At 43.5% G+C, this 26,563-nt stretch overlaps 1 protein-coding gene across 4 annotated transcripts in view; it reads right to left on the reverse strand.

Annotated features, from left to right (window-relative positions):
- CDH23 (cadherin related 23) overlaps positions 1-26,563 on the reverse strand; it is a 520,165-nt gene that overhangs the window by 294,658 nt on the left and 198,944 nt on the right. For all 4 annotated transcript variants that reach the window (XM_048859456.2, XM_075130881.1, XM_048859457.2 and 1 more), the window contains exons 7-8: positions 12,523-12,717; positions 6,548-6,676 (exon numbers count right to left, since the gene is read on the reverse strand). In XM_048859456.2, the coding sequence (XP_048715413.2) occupies positions 6,548-6,676; positions 12,523-12,717 (324 nt within the window). The remainder of the gene's footprint in view (positions 1-6,547; positions 6,677-12,522; positions 12,718-26,563) is intronic.

Below are 26,563 nucleotides of genomic sequence, written 5' to 3' on the forward strand. Positions count from 1 at the left end.
ACTGACCTTTGAGCAGCACTCAGCTGCTGGGATCCAGCAGCCATTAGAGCACCTTTAAATCACCAGGATTAATTGTGATTTCCAAATCAACAAGTACACTAACCAAACAACAACAAGGGTATTTAGCAGCTGGGGGGGAAGGGAAACTGAGGCAGGTGGGAGCTAAGAGCTGGGATTTAGAGAGGAGAGGGAAGAAAGTAGAAAAAGGAAGGGAGAGAGAGAGAGAGAGAGAGAGACTTCAATGCACACAATTCAGTGCTCACTTCCCAAATGTGGTACACTTCAGTTTACTATTCCCATGGGAGAAGAGCCTCCAGTTGCTCAATGGCAAACTAGAAGTGCTTCTCCATTCCAAAGACACTGGATTCGGCATTGGCCTATCTGACAGTTCACTCATTGCCTGTCAAAAGAGACGGAGCAGCTCAGGATGATAAGTACGGCATAGCTTGTGACACATTTCAAAGGGAAAGCAACTACTGGGGAAGGGGGGCTAGTGATGGTACAGGAATAGTAATGGCCGTTTATGTTGGTGCAGGTTTATCCTATGAAAAGCCATCTTCTGTGGGTGCCAAGTGGGATGATTGTGGCCAGAGGCAGAAGCTAAAAGTACTGATGCTGCTATCAGGGTTTAGGGATTTTTTAAGAAAACCCACCTGCAAGAGACAGGGGGTAACCCACAAGATAGATGGTATTTCACCATCTGGTCATGAGGATTAAAGGACTGGCAGCTCTGGAAACTAGGGCTTTGGCTGGCTCTGGAGAGTTGGACATAAGTTTTCATGGAGTTGTTTTTGCAACTGCAGGTCAATCCTCTCTACATCTCCCCACTCTCGTTTACAAGCCCTTCCTCGTGGCCTGCTGAAAGTGATTCACACTTTATCCATGGCAGTGAAACACACAGTATAGTGGATATGATTGCCTCACCTCCACTGCTCAGACATCCATTGCCTGAAAGCACAGAACAGACAGCAATTGCTACCCGCTACACTTCCCTTTATGGCCTACCAGGCTGTGACCATCATTCGTGCAGTCCTGTTTATAGGATGCTCCAACATTAATGTGATTAGTGGAATGAAACTTCCAGTAGTTTGTAGGTCTCCCACTAACAGCCTGATCCAAAACCCAAAGTCATGAAAGTCTTTCCACTGAATTCAAAGTATCAGGTCCTAAATGTCCATCTTCAATTAATTGCTTCGTGTGAAATGAAATATGACAATATAGTCATGACCTACCCTCATAGCTGAGAGCCTGGATAACAGCTTCAAATGCAGAGTACTTATCCACTATCTCAGATCAAATTGTGATCTGCAGAAAAGCACTTACAGAGCCAATCAGCAGAGGGTTGGAAGAGAGCTGGACCTATGTGGACCTAAGAAAGGCCTCTTTGCACCCTATATTTTCTTTAGGCATCCTCATGTACCAGGCTTATTACATATTGTGATGTCCTGAAAAAGCCAAGAAATCCATCCTCCCAAAATGTGCCCTAATCTGTCCCATGTTTAGTGGGCAAGTTTCAGGAATGACAAACATCTGAAACCACGATAGCTAATTTCTGATGCTCCAATAGAAACTTGGCACCAACTTGAAGCAGGTTCTGTTTACGCCAGTCTATGTTCTGCTGTGTCTCAGAGTGCACGTAGTGGGAGTAGAAATGCAAATTGATGCACTTTCTCCACTTACTGCAAAGATCAAATGGGAAATCAAAAAATACTTTTGGGGCCCCCATGCAGAAACATCCTCAGTATGTTAAATACAAAGGCAATCCAGGGTAGCTGTACAGAGTGAAAGTGAAAGTCCTGACAGCTCCATCCTTGTTAAGTGCTCCCTCATATGAAGAAACTAAGTAATTGGTAAGCTTCCTCCTCACTTACTCTGTCTCTCTTAACTCCTCTTGGATTGGCAGCTGGTTTCTTCCCTGGCTTTTCTTACAAGACACCCTAACTTGGTCTGTTGGATCACCACAAGATGAAAGCCTATTGTCCAGGAAACTCCAATAGCAGGCAGGCAGTTACCTCCATCTCTAAATCAGAGGTAACTCTGCCACTGTCACCTGGGAGAAGTCCTTGTTGTTATATACTAGTGAGGTTCCTAAGGTGAATCATGAAGTTCATGTCTACAGGTGGTAATCATCCATGTATCTGTCAGGTAAACTGGTGGCTGCAGCTACTCCTGAAAGCTCCCAATATTCTTACAGGGATTAACAACTCATCTGACTGTCAAGGAGGGGCGAGGCCATAACGTAAGGCCTCAACATAGAGGGAAGCAGAGTGCTGGAATACAGAATAACCCACTCCCACATGGATGGGAGGAGAAGATTTAAAAAGCAATAATCTGAAACAGCCCCTTGCTTAAAAACCAGAAAAAAAAAGGAGATTTTACATTAGCCAAATAAAGTTTGAGGGTTTGGGGGAGGGTAAATAAATCCTTTTTTAATAAAACCTTGAGCTTTTAATCAAGTGTTCCCACTGATGGGCTGGAGGTATTCTAAGAAGGAATTAACTGAGTGCTATTGATACTCTGGAGCCAAGGTGTTACTGCTTCTGCATTAGTTCTTCGACTTACTGATTTGGGGGTGGGAGGGAGTTTGGAGGTGACAAAGAAAGAAAGAATTAAAAGTATTTTAATTCTATTTTAAGGGAGGGGATAAATGCCACGCTGCAATAAGGAACACATTATTCACTCACTTTGGAAAACCCAGTCAGGGACTGAAAATTACTGGGCCTCAGCATCTCTCACTGTTGCACAGTTTCCTGTCTGGGATGCCAGCATGGAATGCATTCAGGTGTGCCTCTGCTTACCTTTTGCTGGGTGGATCGTTCCCATGTCCCCTCTGGAAAAGAAGCTGATGGTTTCTTGATTTAAAGTTCTTGGACAAAAGTGAGTTATGGTCTGAACACAAAACTAGGAGCCTGGAAGTCCTGGGTTATCAGACAGTGAGTCAGTCCTCTTTATGACTGGGGGTAAATGCCTCTATGCCACCATTTACCTGTCTGTAAAATGGCCACAATACTTACCAACTGATACAGGCTGTGAGGATTAATATCTACAAAGCATTTGGAAGAACAAAAGAACTCTATACCACAAGTGCTGAGCATTACTGTAACTGCAAGTATTCTGTTTTGGTTTGTCCAGGAACCAGGGGAAATTTGTACTGTCCCCTTTGAGAATACACACTGCATCAAGAAAGATTATGCAATGCTTAACGAGAAGACAAATGCTCTCCCCCTCTTTGCCCGCTAATGAATTCTAAGTGGAGGTGGAGGCAGGGGGAAGACGGGATTTCTTTCTTCCCTGAGTCTGAATAAGTATTTGTAAAATGATTTTGAATTCTGGTACAGCATTCTGAGCTCAGAAAAATAAGAACCACAGCAGAACTCTTCTCCTCTCTTCCTTCTTCTGTCACAGGATTAAGGACTTGAAAGGTGAACCTTAACCCCATGTCAAGGTAGGAGGAACCAGGGGGAGCACTTCAGAAAGCTGCCGTGGCAGAATCTGAGGGAGGAGAGGGGAGGGGAGGAAAAAACCACCACAAAAAACCGCCACAACCCTATTTCTCCTTATTTCCAGTCAATTCTAGTCAAAGGGCTGATAGGGATCTGTTTTCAGTAATTTGCTGCAGTTTATCCACTCTTTTCACCTTCTATCGGCTCTTCACCAACAGGCTGGCTGACATGCTGTTACTTGAATGAGGAAATTAAAATTTGTTGTGTTACCTAATAAAATCTTATTTGGTATTACTGCATACACTTTAGATTAGTTACTCTTGCCTGATACGTAGATACAGAAACACAGTCATGCTGTGCACCACAGATAAAAAGAAAGCAAGAGACAGACAGAGGCAGAGAGGCTGAGGAAACTGTCAGGAACCTTGTCCAAACCTCATATGCACCCGTATGTCTACAACGGCAGAAACAGCTTGTGTATATATTAGCCCAATGTGCCTGAAGAGGGATGGCTATATCAGGTCAGCTTGCATGGTACAGAGACCACAGTGTCCAGGTCAAATTGAAGCCTATTTTGTGGCAGAAATGAAATAAGCCCAGATGTCTCATCAAAATCCCTTGTGAACTTCTTTTTTCACATAACAAAACCACCACACAGTTTGACGGTATTCAGTTATGGATGTGCTGAACAAAAACAAAGGGTGTTATAGGTCAGGACAGAGGTGTGTTTGGGAGGCTGTCACAGTCCATGTACACACTGTAATAGGTTGAGAACCACCTCTCTAGAACCTATTTACCACTGTGGGCTACATCCAGTACCACCGGTATTACACTGAGGATGTCACGTGGGCCACAGCTGTGTGCTGATTGGGCCGCAGGTTGAGAACCCTTGTTCGACACTATATTGGTGCTGCATTTCATGAGGTTCAAAAGTGACTAAATAGAAGTAAGTGGCAAGCTATTGTACTAGTACTTTCTTTTTTTAAAAATCACTTCACTGTTAACCATAATCACCATTCTTGCAAGAGAAAATTCTAGTGGAACCTCTAACTAGAGTTTTTCCATGATTACATCAGAATTCACTTCACACTAATCTCCTGATCACATATACAGGGAGACTACTAGGTCACAAAATCTCCAAACCAGACCTACAGGGAGACAGCTTGGAGATCTGAAAGGAAAAGAAAAATAGTCAGAGGTGGTGTCAACAACAGCAGTGCCTGGCTGGTGCTTTGAGGAGCCATTTTCTTGTCTTGCAAAAGTGGCACAGCCAAACTTCAGCATGTGCAGAGATTTGTGTTCTTATGCTCTTTACAGGCTTCGGAAGTTCTTCCCTGAAGCGAAACTACACCTGTCTTTACACTCCGTCATTCAATCAAATACGGATCCTCTCCAAACTCCCATCTATTGCACAAACCCCAGTGATGGAGAAAGCAAAGGGGGAAAAAAATCACACAATACACTCACATTTTCTATGGAGCATGAGGACAGTTTGATGGATCAGAATTTTGTTTCCCCCACTTTTACTCTTTAATTCTATTATATGCTTTTTTCAGATGCAATAGAAGAGAAATTAAGTTTATAAACAAACTGGAAATCTGTTAGATTATGGCTTAGTAGTTTGGGGGTGATTTCATATTTCATCTTAGACATGGATTTTTTGGTTATTTTATCCAGGCTGAGTACTATACTTTCTGAAAGTAATTGTTATGTACGTTAGAGTAAGGAACAACATGAAGGGACCATTTAGCTCCAGTCTTACTATATTGTCATTTAATTTAAGAAAGAGTCTCCTTTCATGGATACAAGGTCACTCGGAGGATGATTCAGTCTATAATCTTTGAGAATAGTGGGAATTTTCAGTTCATTCTTTTTTGCCAACACTAAGTAGGAATTATTCTTCTTCACTGTGTTCACTGTCAAGTGCTGGGGAAATGCTTAATATAAACAGGACTGGATTTCATGGGAGTGTAATTCATGTAGCCATTTGTATCTATCAACTGCATCTTCCCTCTTGATGCATTTCTCAGCCTTTCCTCTGTGCTTTTTCTGATGGCATTAGACAACCCCACCATCCACTCAGAGAATGCAAAAAAATGTGTCCACTCTGCATTTCCTGCCCAGTGTGCAGGACTACAAGGCCCATCCATACAGACTTGAAATGTTCTAGATAGTATGTAGTATTTTGGAAATTTCTCAGTATGAGCATACAATGAATGCAGACGAAATTACTTGGGAGTGGGGAGGATTGAGAACATATGTAGATGAATGTAGAATTATGAAAGTGAGGCACATGTGACCCAAGCCTCAGTTAAGGAGAGTGGAACCTGGCATTGGATGAACCTCCTCCAATATCACCAATCCACTTTAACTTTGATTTGCAGCCACTGCTCCTATTCCAGTAATGAGCCCTTATACAGCTTGGACATTGCACTCCAATCCTGCACTACATTTATTCTAGTCCTTGGTCGTTCTTGAGCAGGTTTATGTTAACTTGTGTAGCTGGATGAGATGAATGAATCAAACTGTGATCTAATCAGGTATTTGAATGCAGGATTCCAGAAGTGATGTGTGAGTGCATGGAACTCTAGCACATGATGATTTTAGGACAGAATGTAGTTTTTCAAATGTAGAGAACACATGCTCTATGGGTAAAATCTTCAGAAGTTACTTTGGAATGTAAGTACCATTGACTCTCAGTGGTATTTATAGTACAGAGGTTTTTGAAAATGTTACCATATGTCAAGCTACCCTTCCCCAGAGTGAGCAAATACCTTGCTACTGTCATAACTCACACCTTTACCAAACCTCAGACCATGGACTGCCTGCCATTTCCCCTATTTTTTTCCTGCAGAACAAACACTATGCTATGGTGTTTGCATTTGGATATCATGAAGCTGCAAAGAAGATAGTGTTCCTTCCCAGCTTGGATTCAACACCTGAAAACTGGGACAGAGGAACCAAAGAAGCCATCCTGAGAGGAGGAAGCCACAGTACTTGACAGGAGAGGATTCTCCATCCCTAGCATTAAGATGTGTAGTGTTCTTTATTCCCCTTAGCTATATCTCCCTTCCCTTCTCGCTGCAAGGGAAAGAGGCCCTTACCGGAGGTGAGTTTTCATAGATATTTGTGCTGTAAGGCAGGTTGATGAAGACTGGATCCATGTCTTGCACATCTGTGATGGTGATTGCCAGGTTAGCCAAAGTTGACAGGGGCTTGCTTTTATCTTGGTCCTTGAAACCCAGAGAGGAAAAAATCATTTATGACAGGAAGAGAAATACCCAGAATAGTTCATCCCACACAATGGTCAAGTGTCTCAGATTTGCACTTACAGAATTCCTGCTGCTATCTCACCCACCATCGGGTCAGGATCTATAAATACTCCAGACAATTTCACAAGACCGTTTTAAGAAAAAGCGATTTCCTGAACTACATATCTCTGAGCTGGAAAATATGTTTTTCTCCAAGATTCGCCCTTTTACAATTTAGTAGGCATCATGTATTTTTCACTGTGTTTTGAGTCTGCTTTTTGTTTAACAAATATTTCAATCCATAGTTTGTTTTCTTATATTGAAATGTCTTAGTTAACAAAATATATAGCCTTAGTTAAAACTGCTGCTGCAGCGCCAGCCAGTGGCTAACAAGGGCTCATAACACTCATTTATGTGGGCTCCACAAATAGCAACCCTTGATTTTAAATTTCTACAATTGGAAGAATGGGTTAAAAATAAATACAAAACATTTAACCATGGAAGAACATACCCTCATATTAAAATCATTTGCAAGTAGGTTACACTTTTAGCTTAAATAAGTCTCAAGTCACCCACCTTTATTATGTATTTAAAAAAAAAAAAAGAGTTGGGCAAGATTAGTACAACTGCAGCTCTCTAAGTAAGGCAAAATTGCTTCCTGTGTTGTCGTGAGGCGAGTGCTTGGAACAAGTATGCAGGAGGTCTTATTATGAAAGCCATTTAAAGCAAAAACCTTGGAATATTTCAAGCCAGGGGGCTGGAGGGTGATTGGGCTATTGTATGCTTTTCTCTACTGGAAGTCTGGGTTCAAACATGGCTTAGCTTGCAAGAGAAAACCTCAATGGTCTCAAAATAGTGAAGTAGGCACCTTTACTACCAAGTCTTCTTACTGCCAACCAGGACTGCCACAGTATGCACTCTATTACAGCTGCAGTGCCTGAAATGCCACAAATGTGAACTTCCTAACTACAGTGTCTTGTGAGCAATAGTTGGGACTACATCCATCTGAGCTTCCTCACAGCACTGCTCTGCATCAGGTGAAGTCTGCCGTACTGGGAGCTCTCTTGCACTAGTCCCTCCACAACGGGAGCCCCAAGGCCATGCTAGCTCACGTAGCCCTTTGCCAGATAAAGTACTAATGCCGTGTTACATATTCTACCAAAAAAGAGAAGGAGCATGGTGACATATGAAGGGAGATAAACAAGTCTCTTGATATCCTACCATCAGGCACAGTGGTGAAAGGCAAACAGAGGTTACTGCACACTTCCGCATATGGTTTTGAACAGCAGCAAGGGCTGATTGCCAGGAGATTCGTGTTAATTTAAACTTCATTCAACAACACAGCTTGCACATTACCCTCAACACACAGGCCTCAGTGTTTACGGCTTTGCTAGATGCTTGTTTCTGACTCACACTCTCTTGCTACTCTGGCATCATCACTACTGGGCTTGAGGATTTTATTTTCTTCAGATAAAAAATACTTCTACTTTTTTGGTTTTGGTTTTAAGCCTGGTGAAGTTGGACTGATAATACTAAGGCCTGGTGGCCTGCACAGTGCAGGCCGGCATGGCCCAGGCGTCTGCATCTGAACGGGCTCTGCCTGTGCAACCTCAGTTCTGTCAAACAGAAGCCCAGACCCCCACCTCAATGCTCCTGTCTATCCCAAACCTTGACTTACACACAGCTCTGCCTGTACAGCTCAAAGTGAATCTACAGCATTGTTGAACTGCAGTTCTGGGCCTCTCCTGAGCACACACAGACAATTCTGCTGTAGCACATGTGGTTTTGTAATATGGCAAATAGGCACTCAAACTGAGGATGAGATCACTGAACTCACTTCACTTGTATCTAGATATGGGATGCGTGGGCAGTGGCACCTGTCCTTAAGGAGTTGGAAAGCCAAGTCATTAATGAGCGGAGTTGTAGGAAGTCACAATGGAATCAAAGCAGGACTTTGACATTAAATTGCAATGTTTACTTCATGGCATTGTATCCTCATGACTTGCAGCATCATTGATTGACACATCCCAAGGCAGAGATCGAGACAGAATCAGGATGCCAAACTAATTATTTATTGTCTCTGCAACTCTTCCCTTCTCTGCCCTCCCTCCAGCCATGGGTACCTGCTGGGAGGACCCAAGCAGCTCAACTCTTCCATACCCGCTAACAGTCCCAGTTTAGCTGAAATGGTCCCGGTATTCGACACTTGTCTTGGGGAACTGGTCAATGTCTCTTCAGTCCCTTCCCCTCCAGGAAAACAACTAGCTCCTGCACATAACTCTCCAGCAGCTTGCGGGGGGGGGGGGGGGTGTGTGCAGGGAGAGGGGGAAGGGGAGGCGGATGGCTCCCAGACATCCAGCTTAGATGAACTGCTCTTGGCAAAAAAACCTCTGCCCCACATAGCTGCAAACTACCCTGCTTCTCCTTCTAGGGCCTCTTCCGCTGCTTGCTGCCTTCACTCTGGGGTTCAAACATCTTCTCCCTTGGGACAGGGTACCCACAGCCCTGCTTTCTCGGATTGTGCTATAATCCTCACTAACATCCCTAGCTCTCCCTCATCAGAGTTCATATTCTGCTTCAGCAAGTCTTCCCCCTCCACTCCTCTCCAGACTATAGGTTCCCCTCACTAAGCTCCACAGTCTCTTTACCTGTGGAGTATTATAGTCCCCTGACTTAGACACCTGGTCCCCATTCCCAGCTGGACCACTGATCCTCTCATGGAACATCTTTCTTTAAAGGATCATGCCTTGGACCAAGGATTGGCTGGTCTGGGCCCCACTGCCCTTAAAGAGTATGTCTTCACTGCAATTAAAAAAAAAAAAAAAAAAAAAACCAAAACACACACCACACATGGCTGGCCCATGCCAGCTGACTCAGGCAAATGGGCTGTTTAATTGCAGCATAGACATTCAGGCTCAGGCTGGAGCCCAGGCTCTGGGACCCTCCCTCCTTGCAGGTATCCCAGAGCCCGGGCTCCATAGAATATCAGGCTTGGAAGGGACCTCAGAAGGTCATGTAGTCCAACCCCCTGCTCAAAGCAGGACCAATCCCTAGCTAAATCATCCCAGCCAGCGTTTTGTCAAGCCTGACCTTAAAAGCCTCTAGGTAATCCATTCCAGTGCTTCACCACCCTCCTAGTGAAAGTTTTTCTTAATATCCAACCTAAACCGCCCCCACTGCAACTTGAGACCATTATTCCTTGTTCTGTCATCTGCTACCACTGAGAACAGTCTAGATCCATCCTCTTTGGAACCCCCTTTCAGGTAGTTGAAAGCAGCTAGCAAATCCCCCCTCATTCTTTTCTTCTGCAGATTAATGAATCTCAGTTCCCTCAGCCTCTCCTCATAAATCATGTGTTCCACTCCCCTAATAATTTTTTGCCCTCCGCTAGATGCTTTCCAATTTTTCCACATCCTTCTTGTAGTGTGGGGCCCAAAACTGGACACAGTACTCCAGATGAGGCCTCACCAATGTTGAATAGAGGGGAATAATCATGTTCCTCAATCTGCTGGCAATGTCCCTACATATACAGCCCAAAATGCTGTTAGCCTTCTTGGCAACAAGGGCACACTGTTGACTCACATCCAGCTTCTTGTCCACTGTAATCCCTAGGTCCTTCTCTGCAGGACTGCTGCCTAGCCATTCGGTCCCTCGTCTGTAGCGGTGCATGGGATTCTTCTGTCCTAAGAGCAGGACTCTGCCCTTGTCCGTCCTTGTTGAACCTCATCAGATTTCTTTTGGCCCAATCCTCTAATTTGTCTAGGTCCCTCTGTATCCTATCTACCACTCCTCCCAGTTTAGTGTCATCTGCAAACTTGCTGAGGGTGCAGTCCACGCCCTCCTCCAGATCATTAATGAAGATATTGAACAAAACTGGCCCCAGGACTTGGGCCACTCTGCTTGATACCAGCTGCCAACTGGACATGGAGCCATTGATCACTACCCGTTGTGCCTGACGATCTAGCCAGCTTTCTATCCACCTTATAGTCCATTCATCCAACCCATACTACTTTAACTTGCTGACAAGAATATTGTGGGAGACCGTATCAAAAGCTTTGCTAAAGTCAAGGAACATGTCCACTGCTTTCCCCTCATCCACAGAGCCAGTTATCATAGAAGGCAATTAGATTAGTCAGGCATGACTTGCCCTTGGTGAATCCATGCTGACTGTTCCTCAAGGAATCAATTCTGAAGCACTTAGAGGAGAGGAAAGTGATCAGGATCTGCTCCATGATTTTTCCAGGGACTGAGGTGAGGCTGACTGGCCTGTAGTTCCCTGGATCCTCCTCCTTCCCTTTTTTAAAGATGGGCACTACATTAGCCTTTTTCCAGTCGTCCAGGACCTCCCCCGATCGCCACGAGTTTTCAAAGATAATGGCCAATGGCTCTGCAATCACATCCGCCAACTCCTTTAGCACTCCCAGATGCAGCGCATCTGGCCCCATGGACTTGTGCTTGTCCATCTTTTCTAAATCGTCCCAAACCACTTTTCTCCACAGAGGGCTGGTTGCCTCCTCCCCATGCTGTGCTGCCCAGTGCAGTAGTCTGGGAGCTGACCTTGTTCGTGAGGACAGGGGGGGGGGGGGAAGCACTGAGTATATTAGCTTTTTCCACATCCTCAGTCACTAGGTTGCCTCCTTCATTCAGTAAGGGGCCCACACTTCCCTTGACTTCCTTCTTGTTGCTAAGATACCTGAAGAAACCCTTCTTGTTACTCTTAACATCTCTTGCTAGCTGCAACTCCAGGTATTATTTGGCCTTCCTGATTTCACTCCTGCATGCCTGAACAATATTTTTTACTCCTCCCTGGTCATGTGTTTAAGATCAGCAAGGATTTCACTGTTAAGCCTAGCTGGTCGCCTGCCATATTTACTATTCTTTCTATATAGTGGGATAGTTTGTTCCTGTAAAAACAGTAAGGATTCTTTAAAATACAGCCAGCTCTCCTGGACTCCTTTCCCCCTCATGTTATCCTGCCCATCAGTTTCCCTGAGGGAGTCAAAGTCTGCTTTTCTGAAGTCCAGGGTCCATATTCTGCTGCTCTCCTTTCTTCCTTGTGTTAGGATCCTGACCTCTACCATCTCATGGTCACTGCCTCCCAGGTTCCCCTCCATTTTTGCTTCCCCTACTAGTTCTTCCCAGTTTGTGAGCAACAGCTCAAGAGGAGCTCTGCTCCTATTTGGTTCCTCCAGCACTTGCACCAGGAAATTGTCCCCTACACTTTCCAAAAAGTGCTTGGATTGTCTGTGCATCACTGTATTGCTCTCCCAGCAGATATCAGGGTGATTGAAGTCGCCCATGAAAACCAGGGCCTCACCTGAAAGTTCGCACCACAATTAAACAGCCACTTGGCCAAAGTCCCATGGCATAGGCCATCCACGGGCATCTAACTGCACTGTAGACATACCCAAAAGGTGACAAACCACCTTGATACAGGGTTTCCTGGATTAAGGGAGTTATTTAAGTGCAAGCAAAAGATTCCGAAAGACACAATTTGGAGACTGAAGTCCAACATGAGTTGGAAGCCACCAGTCAATTCGTAAAATAATGAATTTATAAACATAAAATATTTGAAAGAAATGTATGCTTTTAGTGTTATGTACACACTTAAAATACTGCAGGCACTTGGCAGTCAAGCCCATGCCTATGGGACCACCAAAGATATTCTAAAATAGAATTTGACTGTTGCAATCCACAGGAAACTAGGATTCCAAAGGGAAAGTAGAAGGAGAAGAGATAAAACAAGGCAATAATAGATTCTTTCCCCTGCAGCTGACGAGTCTTAAATGCCAAGCAAAGAATTAAATGAAGCAGATGGCCTGACTCACCGTTGCATTGACCTGGAGCTGGTAGGCCTGAGTGATTTCATAATCCAGCCCTCGTATTACCGACACAATGCCGCGGCCACTGTCAATGGCAAAGAAGCTGGATGGAGGCTGAAAGGAGTAAAGCACACTGCCTCCTGCCCCCTGGTCTGGGTCTGTGGCATTCACTATGAAAATTGGAGTTCCCACTGGCGTGTTCTGGAAAGAAAGAAGAAGTGAATACAATAAACAAGCTCTGTTTTCAATAAACATATAGACTGTTTATATGGTATACAGTTGCTTACTTTTATTACAGCATTGCCGTAGCTGTAATAGTTCAAATATAGTTATAATAATTACACAGTTGTGGTCAAAAAGACACTTTCATACAAGTGTCTGAAAATAGGCATTTAGAATGACTTTCCGAAAAAGTCACTCTTTTAGCTGAAACTTCTCTTGTTTCTTCTCAGCCCAAAAGGCACATTTATTTCAACATTAAACTACTCTATTTTTCACCTCCGGCATTTTAAAAAAAGCAAAAAGAATTGTATAAAATGTAACACTATGGTTGGGATTTTACATGAAATTCAGAGTTATAGTTCCCACAGCAACTGAAACCTGGCCAGAGTACATATGTATTAAAGTCTACATTTTTATAAATGAATAACTAATCTGCATATATACAGCTGAGCATACAAAATCAGCAAACACAGTTTGGCATTTCCTTTTGTTAATTAGCGGTAGGAGCACAATTATCCATTTGGGGCAGAACTACTGCATTTTGTACACATGCAACTTAGATGCACATTCTTGAAAGTGGATCTTTAAATGCAGAAAAGTTATACAATATGCAGCAATCAAAAATGCTATATACGTGCAAGAGGGCTAATTTAAAGCTACTTTGAGACCACAGACTCCAAGTGAGGTAGGCACATATTTATACAGCATTCTTAACTGTGTTAGGAAAGGAACAATGGGCAGGATTAACATTGATCTAACACTTGAAAGGGGACAGCGAAGGTCATAACAAACAGGCTTATTAGTGGCCGATTATGACCAGCTTGGATAATACAAATTACTTCTTCAAAAACCTTCTAACGGCTCCCTATTTTACTGTTACCTCACTTCCATTTGGATGGAGGAATGATTTAATGTAGATACTGCAAAGTACAAATGACTGCAGAGTCTGGGGTTTAATTCTGAACCCGAGTTGATACTGGTCCTTTGTTCATGTGCAGATTTGCAAGAGCTTTGTAACAAACTTGCCCATGGTCACATTCCATGTCAAATCTCCTCCTCAGGCCAGGATTTACGTTCACAAGCCACCCAATGAATCAGAGCCAAAAGTTTCCAGGAACCTGGTTAGAGTCATATGTTTTGACTGACAACATGAGACATTCACATACCAGATGGCACATAACAGTAATTCTGATTTGTCCTAAATCAGGCAAAACTGAGAGGTTCAGCTGAGCTTTACTTTAGTTCTTGGGTGGGTTCAAAAACAACAACTCAGGAAAAAAGAATTCAGGCATGTGAATTCATACCCATCAAAACCCACAAAGTTTCATATAGACCTAGTCAGTTGAGAGTGGTACTTTAGGACACTACCTGTCATTTACATTTGGGAGCGTGGGCTCTTGTTACATGAGCAAGAAACACAATGTCAGTTAGCAAGGTGCTAACACAAATACACCATATCTGTTTTCGGAGGGTCGGGAGGATAAGCATAAAAAAGGTAATACATTAAGTGTCTTGACACATTAATTTGCCTCAGGTTCAAACAAAACGCTAGAGTTTTCTGCTACAGTCTCACTTCTCTGAGGTGAGAGGAGTTGCAGATAAAAGCAAACAAAAAAAAAATCTATTTTCTTTAATATCAAAATACCAAAGAAGGTGGTCTTATAAGTCATGGCCTGGTTTTCTGGGACCATCCAGGATTTGTGAAGGCAATCCTGGCTGACTGAATGGTGTTTCATCATAACTGCAGTATGAATCAGCCAGATCAACTAGTTTCCTTTGGCCAGAGATCCATCCATCAACATGAATTTTGGGCCCAGATATGTCTGGAAAGCGTTGTGCCTCTGGAACATATGCTCTGTATCATGGTCCCATGCACTCTTGGATGTGCAGCTTTCCTGACTCCTTTCTGTACTGTACTGTGTAGCTATCTTTCTAATGGCTGGTAAGGAGACCCCCCCCCCCCCAAGACTCCCCCCCGATCTGCTTCTTCTCCACAAGGCCCTGCCTCTGTCGCTCGCAGGGTCTTCACCAGCACAGTTGAGGCCACTTGGAGCTGCATGAGCAGTCTGGCCCCAGAGGTGTCAGCTGCTGCTGTTCTGCCTCCTTCCTTCTGCTTAAGGTTGCCACCTTCTCCATAGATTAAAAACCCACACACCAGACATCAAGGCTTGTCAAATGGCACTCCTACACAAAAGCTGAAACCCAGACTGTCTGGGTGAAAACTGGATGGGTGGCAACCCTAGTACCAGAGGAGAGAACCTTTTGTAGTGATAAAAACATCTTCTATATTTTCCACAGTATGCATCTGATGAAGTGAGCTGTAGCTCATGAAAGCTTAGGCTCAAATAAATTGGTTAGTCTCTAAGGTGCCACAAGTCCTCCTTTTTGCTAGTACCAGAGAGTGTGCAGCAACTCAGCGAGGAGATCCCATGTTACCCCCCAACACTAATATACCTAGGCCCCAGATTTATCCCTGAAGGCAGGAATGAGAGTTGCAGTGTAATAGAAGAAATTGCTGGATGCACAGACTGGGAAAAGGGTGGGGAGCAATGATTATTAAGCAGGAACTGCTCATTCACCATCATAAAAAGAGCCTCCATTCCAACCCCACCCTCCCACCTACCAAAACCCTGCTGCACCACCCCCTTTGACAGGGGGAGTCAGAGTGCCCCCACTTTCTATTTTGGGAATCTAGTCCCCTTAAATTAGTACCAGGTGGAACTCCAGCAGCGTAAGCTGCCTGCTAGCAATGCCTAACCGCCGCCACCTAGGATTCCATTGGTTCAATAGAGTCACAGCTGCGAGTCCAATATTATACACTTCCCAAGAACAGTGTCCTTAATAATTCTCATATTATGAGCCTCCAAAAAGCAGCACTCCAATACACTATCCCACCACCTACTCCTCCCCTTAACAGCATCCTTTCAAAGCCAGCTACCCTTCCGATGCAGTATGCTACTGTCAGAGTGCGCCTTACAGGTCCTTCTTTAATTCCTTCTGGTGAGCTGCACAGTATCAGGGTTAAGACTCAAACCATTACAAATTAATCATTAATGGGAAAAAATATGAGTCTAAATGCAGGCCTGCTCTGATGAGGTCTGGGGGTATTGTCGCTGGGAATAATAATATTCATAAGGATTAAGCTAGCCTTGATGAATAGGTTTCCTCTTTGAGTGTCTCCAGTCACTCCTTTTAACATGCAAATCTGCTCTGGTCACCAACAATTATCAAGCTGCATGGCTGGCTGTGAAAAAGGAGAGTTTGATTTAGCCAGTATTGTATTTTATACAATAGCCAAAAACAGGCTTTGAAGAGAATTCATTCTCTAGCCCCCAAGACAGCACAGTTGCTCCAAAAGAGGAGCCGCACTGAGGATTCGGGGTTACGGGAGTGACAGGTTTTGGTCTTGTCAACTAAGGCACCAGCAGACATGAAAAGGAGTTTGGAATCAAGATAGCTATGAAGCCTGGATTCTGGTTGGGGATAAAAAATCAGTTACTCCCCTATCTCAGGGATTCACTGGCCAGCTCTCCCTCTTGTACTTGGTCCGTATAGAAAGTTACGGATGAACAGGGCTTCAGAGTTTGTATTTTTATTTTATGTTACCCACAAGGAAGGGGGCCCTGTGTATCTGTGCTAAAGCTATAAATACCTCAAGGAGACATGCAGCTACAGGTAGGAGAGAGGTAAACAGTGCTGGTGAAGTTTTAGAAAGTGAGATATATAGGACTAAAAGACAAGTGGAATAGCAGAGCTGCAGACTGAAACAGACCAACAATGCTGCTTATTCAGTTTCTGCAATTTGCTTCAAGTTGCATTGACATTTATCATCACCACCATGTTGCACTGCAATGGTAATGTCAAAATATCACATTGCACAAAACCACCACCACCACATGCTGACTAGAGCTGTGAAAATATTTGTGTTTGCTGGCCACTCCATATCTGGAGGAAATTGTTTCAGGTAAATCAGAAATAAAAAAAAGTTTTTCAAATTTTTTTGTGAACCAAAAAAAAGTGACCCAAAATTTAAAAAAAAAATTGAAGTAAATTGACACAAAAAGTTGTTTTGATTTGAAATGTTTTGTTTAAAAAAAAAAGCTGAAACCAAACATCTTGGGCTTGGTTTTTTTTTTTGTTTTTTTTTTTGATGAATGCGTGTACCACTGAGACAATTCTCTGAATCCAACATGAATTGCCCAGTTCTAATCGTGACCTCGCATCACAATGTCATTCATTACTTAGGCATATGAAATAACTTGAGAAGCCTTATTGTTCAAGCTAGGCAGCAGGAATGATGTGGGATTGTGAAGCCAAAAAGTTGATAATGCTGTAGAAAGTGTGATGGGCATCAAACCTCTACAAATCTAACTGTCCTGTTGCTAAAGTACAGCCACTCTCGTTGGTATGACCTCTGTTAGCTTTCCTATTCTGCATCTGCTCCCTTCATGGGCAGAAACGACAGCTACAGTTCAAGTGTAGAACTACTGACTGGAGACCCAATGCAAATCAATGAATTTTATGAAAGAACAAGAACACATCCTTAAAATGTCAAGGATGCGGCATTAGAAAATAATGATGTGTTTGACATTTTTAATGCCATTTTAACCATTGATTACATAGCATAGTGCAGGCTAATAAAAACAGGCTTGCTGCAGAATATTTGGTTAAGCAACAAAATGTTAGTAGCACGAAACCCGAGTACTAAGGTGCTGGCTGTGCTATTAAATCTTTGCTAAGATGTAAAAAGAAAAGGAGTACTTGTGGCACCTTTAGAGACTAACCAATTTATTTGAGCATAAGCTTTTGTGAGCTACAGCTCACTTCATCGGATGCATACTGTGGAAAGTGTAGGAGATCTTTTTATACACATGAAGCATGGAAAAAAAAATGGGTGTTTACCACTACAAAAGGCTTTCTCTCCCCCCACCCCACTCTCCTGCTGGTAATAGCTTATCTAAAGTGATCACTCTCCTTACAATGTGTATGATAATCAAGGTGGGCCATTTCCAGCACAAATCCAGGGTTTAACAAGAACGTCTAATTCTTGACATCTGATTTGTGTCCATTTATTTTTACGTAATCAGATGTCAAGAATTATAACATTCATAAACCAGTCGGAGACCACTTCAATCTCTCTGGTCACACAATTACAGACATGAAAGTTGCTATATTACAACAAAAAAAAACTTCAAATCCAGACTCCAGCGAGAAACTGTTGAATTGGAATTCATTTGCAAATTGGATACAATTAACTTAGTCTTGAATAGAGACTGGGAGTGGCTAAGTCATTATGCAAGGTAACGCATTTCCCCTTGTTTTTTCCTACCCTCCTCTCCCCCTCTCAGACGTTCTTGTTAAACCCTGGATTTGTGCTGGAAATGGCCCACCTTGATTATCATACACATTGTAAGGAGAGTGATCACTTTAGATAAGCTATTACCAGCAGGAGAGTGGGGTGGGGGGAGAGAAAACCTTTTGTAGTGGTAAACACCCATTTTTTTTTCCATGCTTCGTGTGTATAAAAAGATCTCCTACACTTTCCACAGTATGCATCCGATGAAGTGAGCTGTAGCTCACAAAAGCTTATGATCAAATAAATTGGTTAGTCTCTAAGGTGCCACAAGTACTCCTTTTCTTTTTGCGAATACAGACTAACACGGCTGCTACTCTGAAACCTGCTAAGATGTAGGCAGACACAGCCACATATTTGATGCAAGTGGTAGAGGTATGGATAGGGTTATGTAAAATCCTGCTTCCCCCTCTGAACATGTTGATTTGGCCCAGAGTTCAGCAGAAGCATTAAAGTTCTGCTGCAGAGGGCAGATTTTGAAAAGTTTCCCTCCGGGCACTCTGTGCCCCGGCCAACTGTAAAACAGTGTGCCAAACTAACGGAGATGCTTATTGGGAGCAAGGTAGGGGCAATAGAATGGCCAATAGTCCACAACTACATGGACCAACTGACCCAAAAACCTCATGGAAAGGGGAGCATATGAGCCACTGCTACTACTTCTGTTGAGATTGTAGAGAAATTATGGAGCATCTCTATTAAGACTCCATGGCCATGAGTCTTGAGGATGATTCCAATCACCCCATGCTTTGCTGAGAATGCCTGCCCTAAGCCTATTTACTCAGGCTTGGATGCAGGTCAAGGATTTGGATCTATACCAATAAATGTTCCTGGAAAAATCTCTTTTCATATTAGAGTGTGTTGAAGCGAGCAATTCTGGTGACACCAAAACAGTTAGGAGGCATAGACTGAGAACATGACAACACTCCACTAAGAAAGGAGATATCTGCAGATCTTCGAGGCATTTCCATTAGTATTTCTTAAAATAAACAGAATGTTAAAAATCTTCTTCCGTTCCCTCCCAAGAGCGACAAACGAACAGGTCACTGGAATATTCCACAGCAAGAGATGGCATCTTATGTCTTCAAAAAGGCATCCCAATGTTTAAACAATTGTGTGATGCATTTGGGTAAACATTCTGGAGTATTTTTCTGGATTTAGTATTTTTTTCATAGCCAGTGGCTAAAGGCACAAGAGTATCTGTAATCAGTAAATCATACGAGATGAGTCCTGTTTCTACATTTGAGTGCCTGCCCCATTACAAAACACTTACATGGTTTCCCTTGTAACTTTTGGCCTCCTCAGCACTGATTTAAGAGTTGTTTATCTCAACTCAACGTAAATGCAAAAACGTCAAATGCATTCCAAAAAGAATCGAATCACTGACCAAGTCTAGACCCTACAGACGCTCACTGAAAACAGGTGCAATATTTGCCTGCTTCACAAAATTTAAAAAAAAATTTCCACTCAGTCCATCACTGATAACTGAAGCTTAAAATTACCACTAAATGGAATTAATCATCATCAAAACCCCATACCATTCCCCCAGATGCAGGATAGAAACAAACATGCAAACCAGTTCCTCTGGAAAATTAAGAGGTGTAAATGGGAATGTATCCTATACTTGACCCTCCTCAACATATACATCATCAATACCCTAATCCAGGACTTCCACTAAACAACCTGGAGATAAAATGCCTCTATGCTGGTGACCTGGTCATCGCTGAACTGAGCCATTGCAAGGGGGTCGCTGAGTGCTGTGGTGTACCAGTTCCTAGATGTCTGGAAGAGGTGTGTGTACTGAACACCTAGAAGCAAGTGCACTAGGCACATCTAGCATTGGCTTTAGCCCTCCCATAAACACTTAGTCTGAGGAATAACAAAGGGTTGTTTTATTAGGGCTGTCAGAAAAACACTGCAACAACCCTGAGCACAACGACTGTAAGTTACAAGCAGAAGATGAACGAACAGCTTCGAACTGAGCCCCTCAGGGCAGTCTCTCTGGCCTAATGCCAGGGATGCTCCATCCTGGAGGCAATCAGACACCGGCTTGTCGATCCCTGGCCAGAGTTCAGTTATTTTGTCCATATTGTTTGGAACAGACTGCACAACCCTCGTTTGTCAGCTATTTCTGAGGATCCACCTGCTATGGCTACAGCTCCCTTCCTTGCCAGTAAAAGCTGCTTCCCAGGGCAGCTGTCAGCCTTTCAATCCCAGATCCCAAGCTGCCTGACCTTCTTTCCACTGCCAGCTCCCAGACCCTTGCCTCAAGTAACAACAACTCTTGTTCCCACTCAGCTTCCAGCAACCTCCTGAGCCAGGTCTCCCCTGGCCTCTAGTAGTACTTCCCTCTTCTGTGCTCTGGAGGTCATGGAGTCCTTTACAGGCTAGATGTTGCACTGGGGTTAATACTGTGCCTAGTAATGAGCCACCATGTTATTTGCAATATTCTCACCTACATAAGATAGGTCACCAAAGAAACGTACACCTGCTAGGACCATATTGCAGTACATAGGGCAACAGGACAGCCCAGAAAGAACAACAAAACAAAACAAAAAAAACACAAACACCACAGTATTGCAGAAAGAGCCCCCAAACCACCACAAACTCAAAATTTAGTACAAAGCCCAAAGTGGAACACACCTATATTGAACATGCCTGAGCCTTAGAATAAATACATCAAGAGTTTCAGAATGGCTAGAACACACTACGAGAGCGAGCTATGTGGGACACTAGAAGACAGTCTTCCACTGAACCTATACGACAGAGAATAGTTCTAGCCATATTTCAAATACTTTTTACTACACAGGAGTAAAATCTGGGGGGTCCAACTGTAATCGACAATTACACCGGTTAGGACAAAATCCCAGGAGAAAGCCTATACCTGCAGTATTTACACAACTGTGTTTATACAGGAACTGCAGCAACAATGGCTGCAGAGCCAAACTGGGTTCATTCCCCCATCTTCATCAACACAAAGAAAAGATTACTGACCTTCCGGTGTCATCTCCGCCAAAGCAGCAAAACACTCCACAGCAGAGCACTAAAGGATCAAAAACTAAATACAGATGAAAGCATGCTCCATTTGTCTGTCATCAACAACACTAATCTCCTGGGCAGCAGAGCACACAATCCACGCCACATTGAAAAATGATCAAGAGACTAGAACCACACTGAAACACATGAATATATAAGTCACTGGGAAGGCCTATCAAAACCAACAAGCTACACTACTACAGATCTCTGAACAGAACTATTACACTAGCAGTCTACCTCATTGCAGTGAAATATGCAAAGCAAGGATAGACTCTCATTAAGCACAGAATCCATGACCACAAACTAGAGCTGGAACTGGGGAGACATACATAAACAGTCCAAACCCAGAGAAGAGTGATGGAACAAACAATTTGACTCAGGACAGATTGGGATTTTCCATTCCAACACAACAGGGGTACATTGCAAATACAAGGAAAATATTTTCCTTCAAATGATCAGAAATAAGAGTTTTCATCAAGAAGCTATAAGGAAGAGCTGTGTCTAGCTTTGAGGGAAAGGGGAGGCCCAGCAGAGATGGCATTACGCTATGTAGCAGCCTCCACCTGTACCAGAAATGGACTACAAAGACAAATGGACACAGGAGATCAAATCCCAAACGCAGCGTGAAGCCCCATCCCAAGCAGACTGTACCTTCCTTTGGCAGAGCACAGGGTTTGGGCTTTGTCTCTTACACTTCAGCAATACAGATTATAGCTTGTACTGCCAATAAAGTTTTAACAAACTAAATTGACATAATAAAGCCTCATTTTACAATTGAGGAAACAGACAGAGCTTAGGTGACAGGCTCAGGCTCAGATATATAAAACGAAATCCTGCTGAACCCACTCCCATTGACTTCAATTGGGGCAAGATTTCACCCCTTATGTACATCTATATCTTGAATAAGCAAATTGAATTTTGTAAGGCATACAGACACACAGGTATGTTAATATCTGGGATATGAAAGCCCTATACAATATCCTAAACAAAAGGCACCTGCAAACTGACATTCAATGAAGGTACTACATATAAATACCTTTTTAAAATATTTATGATACATTCAGGTGATACAGCTACAGTGTTTAATATCTTATTATAAAACCTCCTATAAAATACATTAGTAATTAACATTTGACAGAAGCTATTCTGACAAGGTGTAACAATATATAGCAGGTTACTTACATGTACAAAAGGTATCCTTTCAACATGCATGTGCCATAATACCAGATAGATTAGACAGAAATATTGTAAAGATTGCCCTGAAAGTATTATCCATCATTTCTTACTCTAAAACATACCTTGATGATCTCTGAGCTGCCCAGAGCAAATTCATTCAGGAGTAATAAGTGGTTTGCATTCTGAAATACCAGCTATATTGAGTCTGCAGATGACCTGGCGGGGATGGGTATGTAGATAGATCATAAGGGTTTTCTTGAAGTTCCTGTGCCTATGCAGTGTAACGTGACACGCCATGACTGGAGTGGCCCAAGAATATTATGAAATGATGCACACCGAACCACTTAGAAGCACAGGTAAGTTGAAAGTTGACTCATCTCTCAAAGGCTAATCATAGATTCTGTTACAATGCAACAAAAGCTGAGATAGCAAATATTAAGTTACAATATTGAGTTACAATATTCACAGCCTCTGACTGAACAGATACCAGGATATGGCTTTGCACAATATGCATAGCCTTCAAAATAAGCTAGAGGAAGAGCTGGACTTCCTGGAATTGATTCTTGTTCTACATGCACCATCCTATCACCCGTCAGAGCTTTCTTCAGTACACACCTCTGATCCATGTTGTGCTTTATTGTATCTGTAGATCATTCCAAGTGGACATCTTTGGTGACAGCTAAACTGCACAGTGATCTGGCAAATCTGGAGAAGCCAGTAATGGGACATTTTGATCTATCTCGGACAGCCCTAGCATCATGTGTCACAAATTCACTTTTCAGAAAAAGGTGAAAGCGAAAAGGGGGAGGGGGAAATCCACCTTCCAAAAACAGCCCAGAATACTCTAAAATGGACACCAAAATATGCCAATAATTCTTCAAAGAGGAAACTGCAAATACAAGGAAAATTCAGAGGTCAATTCTCCCAAGGCATCAGTAAGTCTGTTGAGCTAACTTCTCACTCGGTCTAAACGCAACTAATTTGGGTCTTTTTTGAGAAAGAGTTCCATTTACATTTCTCTATGGACTTGTTTTTCTGCTCCACAACAGACTGTGTGTGAGACCTTGTGCAAGTCACATAGCCTCTCTGTGCCTTAGTTTTTCCCCATCTGTAAAATAAGGATAAAAGGGAGGATCTACATAATAAGATTCCAGGATTGTCACTCTGAAGCCTGAATATCTGTAGAGTCAGCGCAAAGTGATGGAAACATGTACAAGCATGATTGAGAACTTTTGTTGTTCAGCATATCACCAGGTTCAGTCATCACTGGGATTCACAGTCTGTCACTTTCTGATTTTTAAGTTCTCAGCCATTTTGACATTACAAATTATACACATGCAACAGCAAATGCCATGAAAAGAATCCTAGACATTGTGATATCAGAGGTAACTCAACCAGTCACCACCCTTATTCTGCAACTAATTTACATGCAATCATTTCACTGGTTGCATAAGGGAGTGTAAAAGAGCTAGACTCACCCCTGCAGCACCTCCTGCTGGTTGTTAGGAATTAGCTCTTTTCCAGCCTAAAGCACCCTCTGCAGGCCTGTGATCCGCACAGCTCTGGCCCCCATGTCCCTCACAGACCCCAGTGCCCCTTTCTGTGGGGTTCTGCTCCCTGGAAGTACCCCCACACTCTGCCTCTGGGTCTCCCCTTCCTGGGGAACCCCCAACCCACTATCCCCACCTTGCCTCAGTCTGGGCTACTGCCAGTCATCACCAAGCCCCCACTCCCTGGGGCAGACTGCAGCGTAAAGGCCACTCAGCATAGGCAAGGAGGTTCAGACCTGTTGCCTTCCTCTGCCTCCCAGTATCTCTATGGGCCTTGGACCAAGCCCTACAGCCTGGGGAGTTGCCAGCCTGGAGCACCCCCACTCAGCCTGCTCCTTCCTCAGTACCCTAGCAAGCAGGCAGGTCTTGCTCTTTCCCAGCCTGAAGAGAGACTCATTGGGCCTCTGACTCACAGCCTTTTTATACAGACCAGCTGGGGCCTGATTGGGGCGTGGCCCAGCTATGGCTGCTTCCCCAATCAGCCATCCCCAGCCACAGCCCTCTCCAGGGCTGCTTTTAACCGCTTCTATTTTAGGAGCCGGGTAGCCACCCTGCTACAGGGAGACTACACAGATCATGGATTACTTGGCCTAACTGCCACAGTTCTTCAAAACCACCCACACAACAACACAGTCACCACATACAATAACCCCAAACACACACTGCCCCCCTCATGGCAGCACACACCTCTCATTCATCACCAATACGTATCAACACAAATCTCCCAGCACAACAACCCACATGCAAATCAACACTACCACTCCCAACAAGAAAACCAGTGCATACAATAACCCCAAACATCACTCTGAAGACTGTAATGTCAGAGTCAGTGTGAAGCAGTGGAAACATGATTGAGGGCTCTTTTTTGTTCAGAATATCACCAGGTTCAATCATCGCTAGGATTTGCAGTCTGTTACTGTCCAATTTTTAAGTTCTCAGCCATTTTCAGTCTTTTTTCTTTTTATACACACATGACTTTAAAAATGATACACATGTAACAACACAGGTTTTCAGACTGTGAGGTACTCAGATGTTCTGGTAATGGGGGTACCATACTTAAGATACCTTGTCACCTTTAGCGCTGAAGCTGAATTCTTCTGTTATGAAAGCCTGAAACAAACTAAATGAATGAGGAGTCAGAATTTCCGTCCTGAGAGTCTGCCACCCCCACTTCTGAACATTCCATATGCTGTGTATTGACAACAGGCAGGTACTGGGTTAAATCAAGAGACCTTTTCACAATATAAACCTGGCATCAAGAGCCCTTCACAAGGCCCAAGACATTCTCAGGGGCAAAGCTGCAACTCTCTTTAAAAACCTAAGGTAGATAGAGAGGTACAAGGGAAGCCCAGCTAAATGAATAAACATGTTAAAGGAATAGATTCACACTATGCTTTTAAGATCTTTCCAGCGTATCAAAACCATTTCACGGGCCACAAGTCACAAACACCTAGAACGTGACTTGATCCAACCAGGTCTCATCCAACTGGCCTATTGCCCATCTATGTGAAGAGGAGAGAAAGAGAGAGTTGATTCTTTTATAACAGGATCAGTATTTGATACAAATAAAGGTGGGGGAAGAGAAGGTAGACTTTGAAAAGTATATTTCCCAGTTGCCCCCTTGATTATATGAATCAGATTTTGCTTTAAATTAATTCTTGCAAATTTTGGCCAGCCATTTGAAAACCCTTTAGGGCATTCTAGCTCTGGGTAGAGAAAGAGCTTTGGAACTAACAAACCCACAACCCTGTGAAACATGCAAATGCGCACACACAAAATAATTTTTCTATTCAAATACAGCGTTCATGAAGATGAGGAACAGGCAGTTCCGATTTGAAGTAAGTAGAATGCCAGGAAACTATTCTGCAAATTCTTCCACACAGCTCTGCTAATGCCCCAGAATCCTGATCTCAAAAACCTCATTGCTGTTGGAGTCATGTGCCTCACACAGCTCCGCCATTGTACCATAATCCTGCACTTCAGCACTCTGTATTGCGCAGGGCTTAAATTCTAATGTAGTATTTCCCGGAGCTCCCCTCCTCACCCCATTCGGTGCTCTGGACTTCAGCTGTGGGGTGGGGAGTTTCAGGGCTCCAGTCCTGCAGGAGGCGCCAGGGCTCAGGGCTTCTGCCCCACGGGCTTAAAAATATTTATTGGAGCTCTGGTATTGCGCTATTCCAATCCTGGATATTTCCTGAACAAGAACACCCTATTGTGCCTCACAGTGGTGGGGTTTTGACATACTGGCAGGTACCTACTTGTGCCTTGTTGACTAAGAAAACCAAATTTGTTTCCACCAGGTCTGCAAAGACATAAGGCCAGGCATCAACCCTGCCTCACTGAGCCCGAAAGGCAGACCCATATTCTGAAGAGGCATAACTGTACCTCACCTAATTCCTAAGCAGTATGAGATACAGGTTCATGTAGCAGCTGAAAGGGAGAAGATACTTAATGCCATGTATACACTGTGGGGAGGAGAGAGAGTTCTGCTCAAGATCAGTCCCCTGTTCAGACATGCTATTCCCTTGTTCTGCCTCCCAGATGGAGATGTCTGCAGCCCTGGTTTGGGGTTTCACTGCTAGCACAACTCTGGGTCATGTCCGTGACTCCTCTGGAGCCTGATGAATGGAGCGAGGACCTGCATGTGTACCAGGTTGAAGAGTGAACGACAAGGTCAATGGCCAGCTCCCTGACTGGGTAAGAGAATGGCCAT

Source organism: Caretta caretta, chromosome 7 (genome assembly GCF_965140235.1).
Source record: "Caretta caretta isolate rCarCar2 chromosome 7, rCarCar1.hap1, whole genome shotgun sequence".
Classification (NCBI taxonomy): Eukaryota; Metazoa; Chordata; order Testudines; family Cheloniidae; genus Caretta; species Caretta caretta.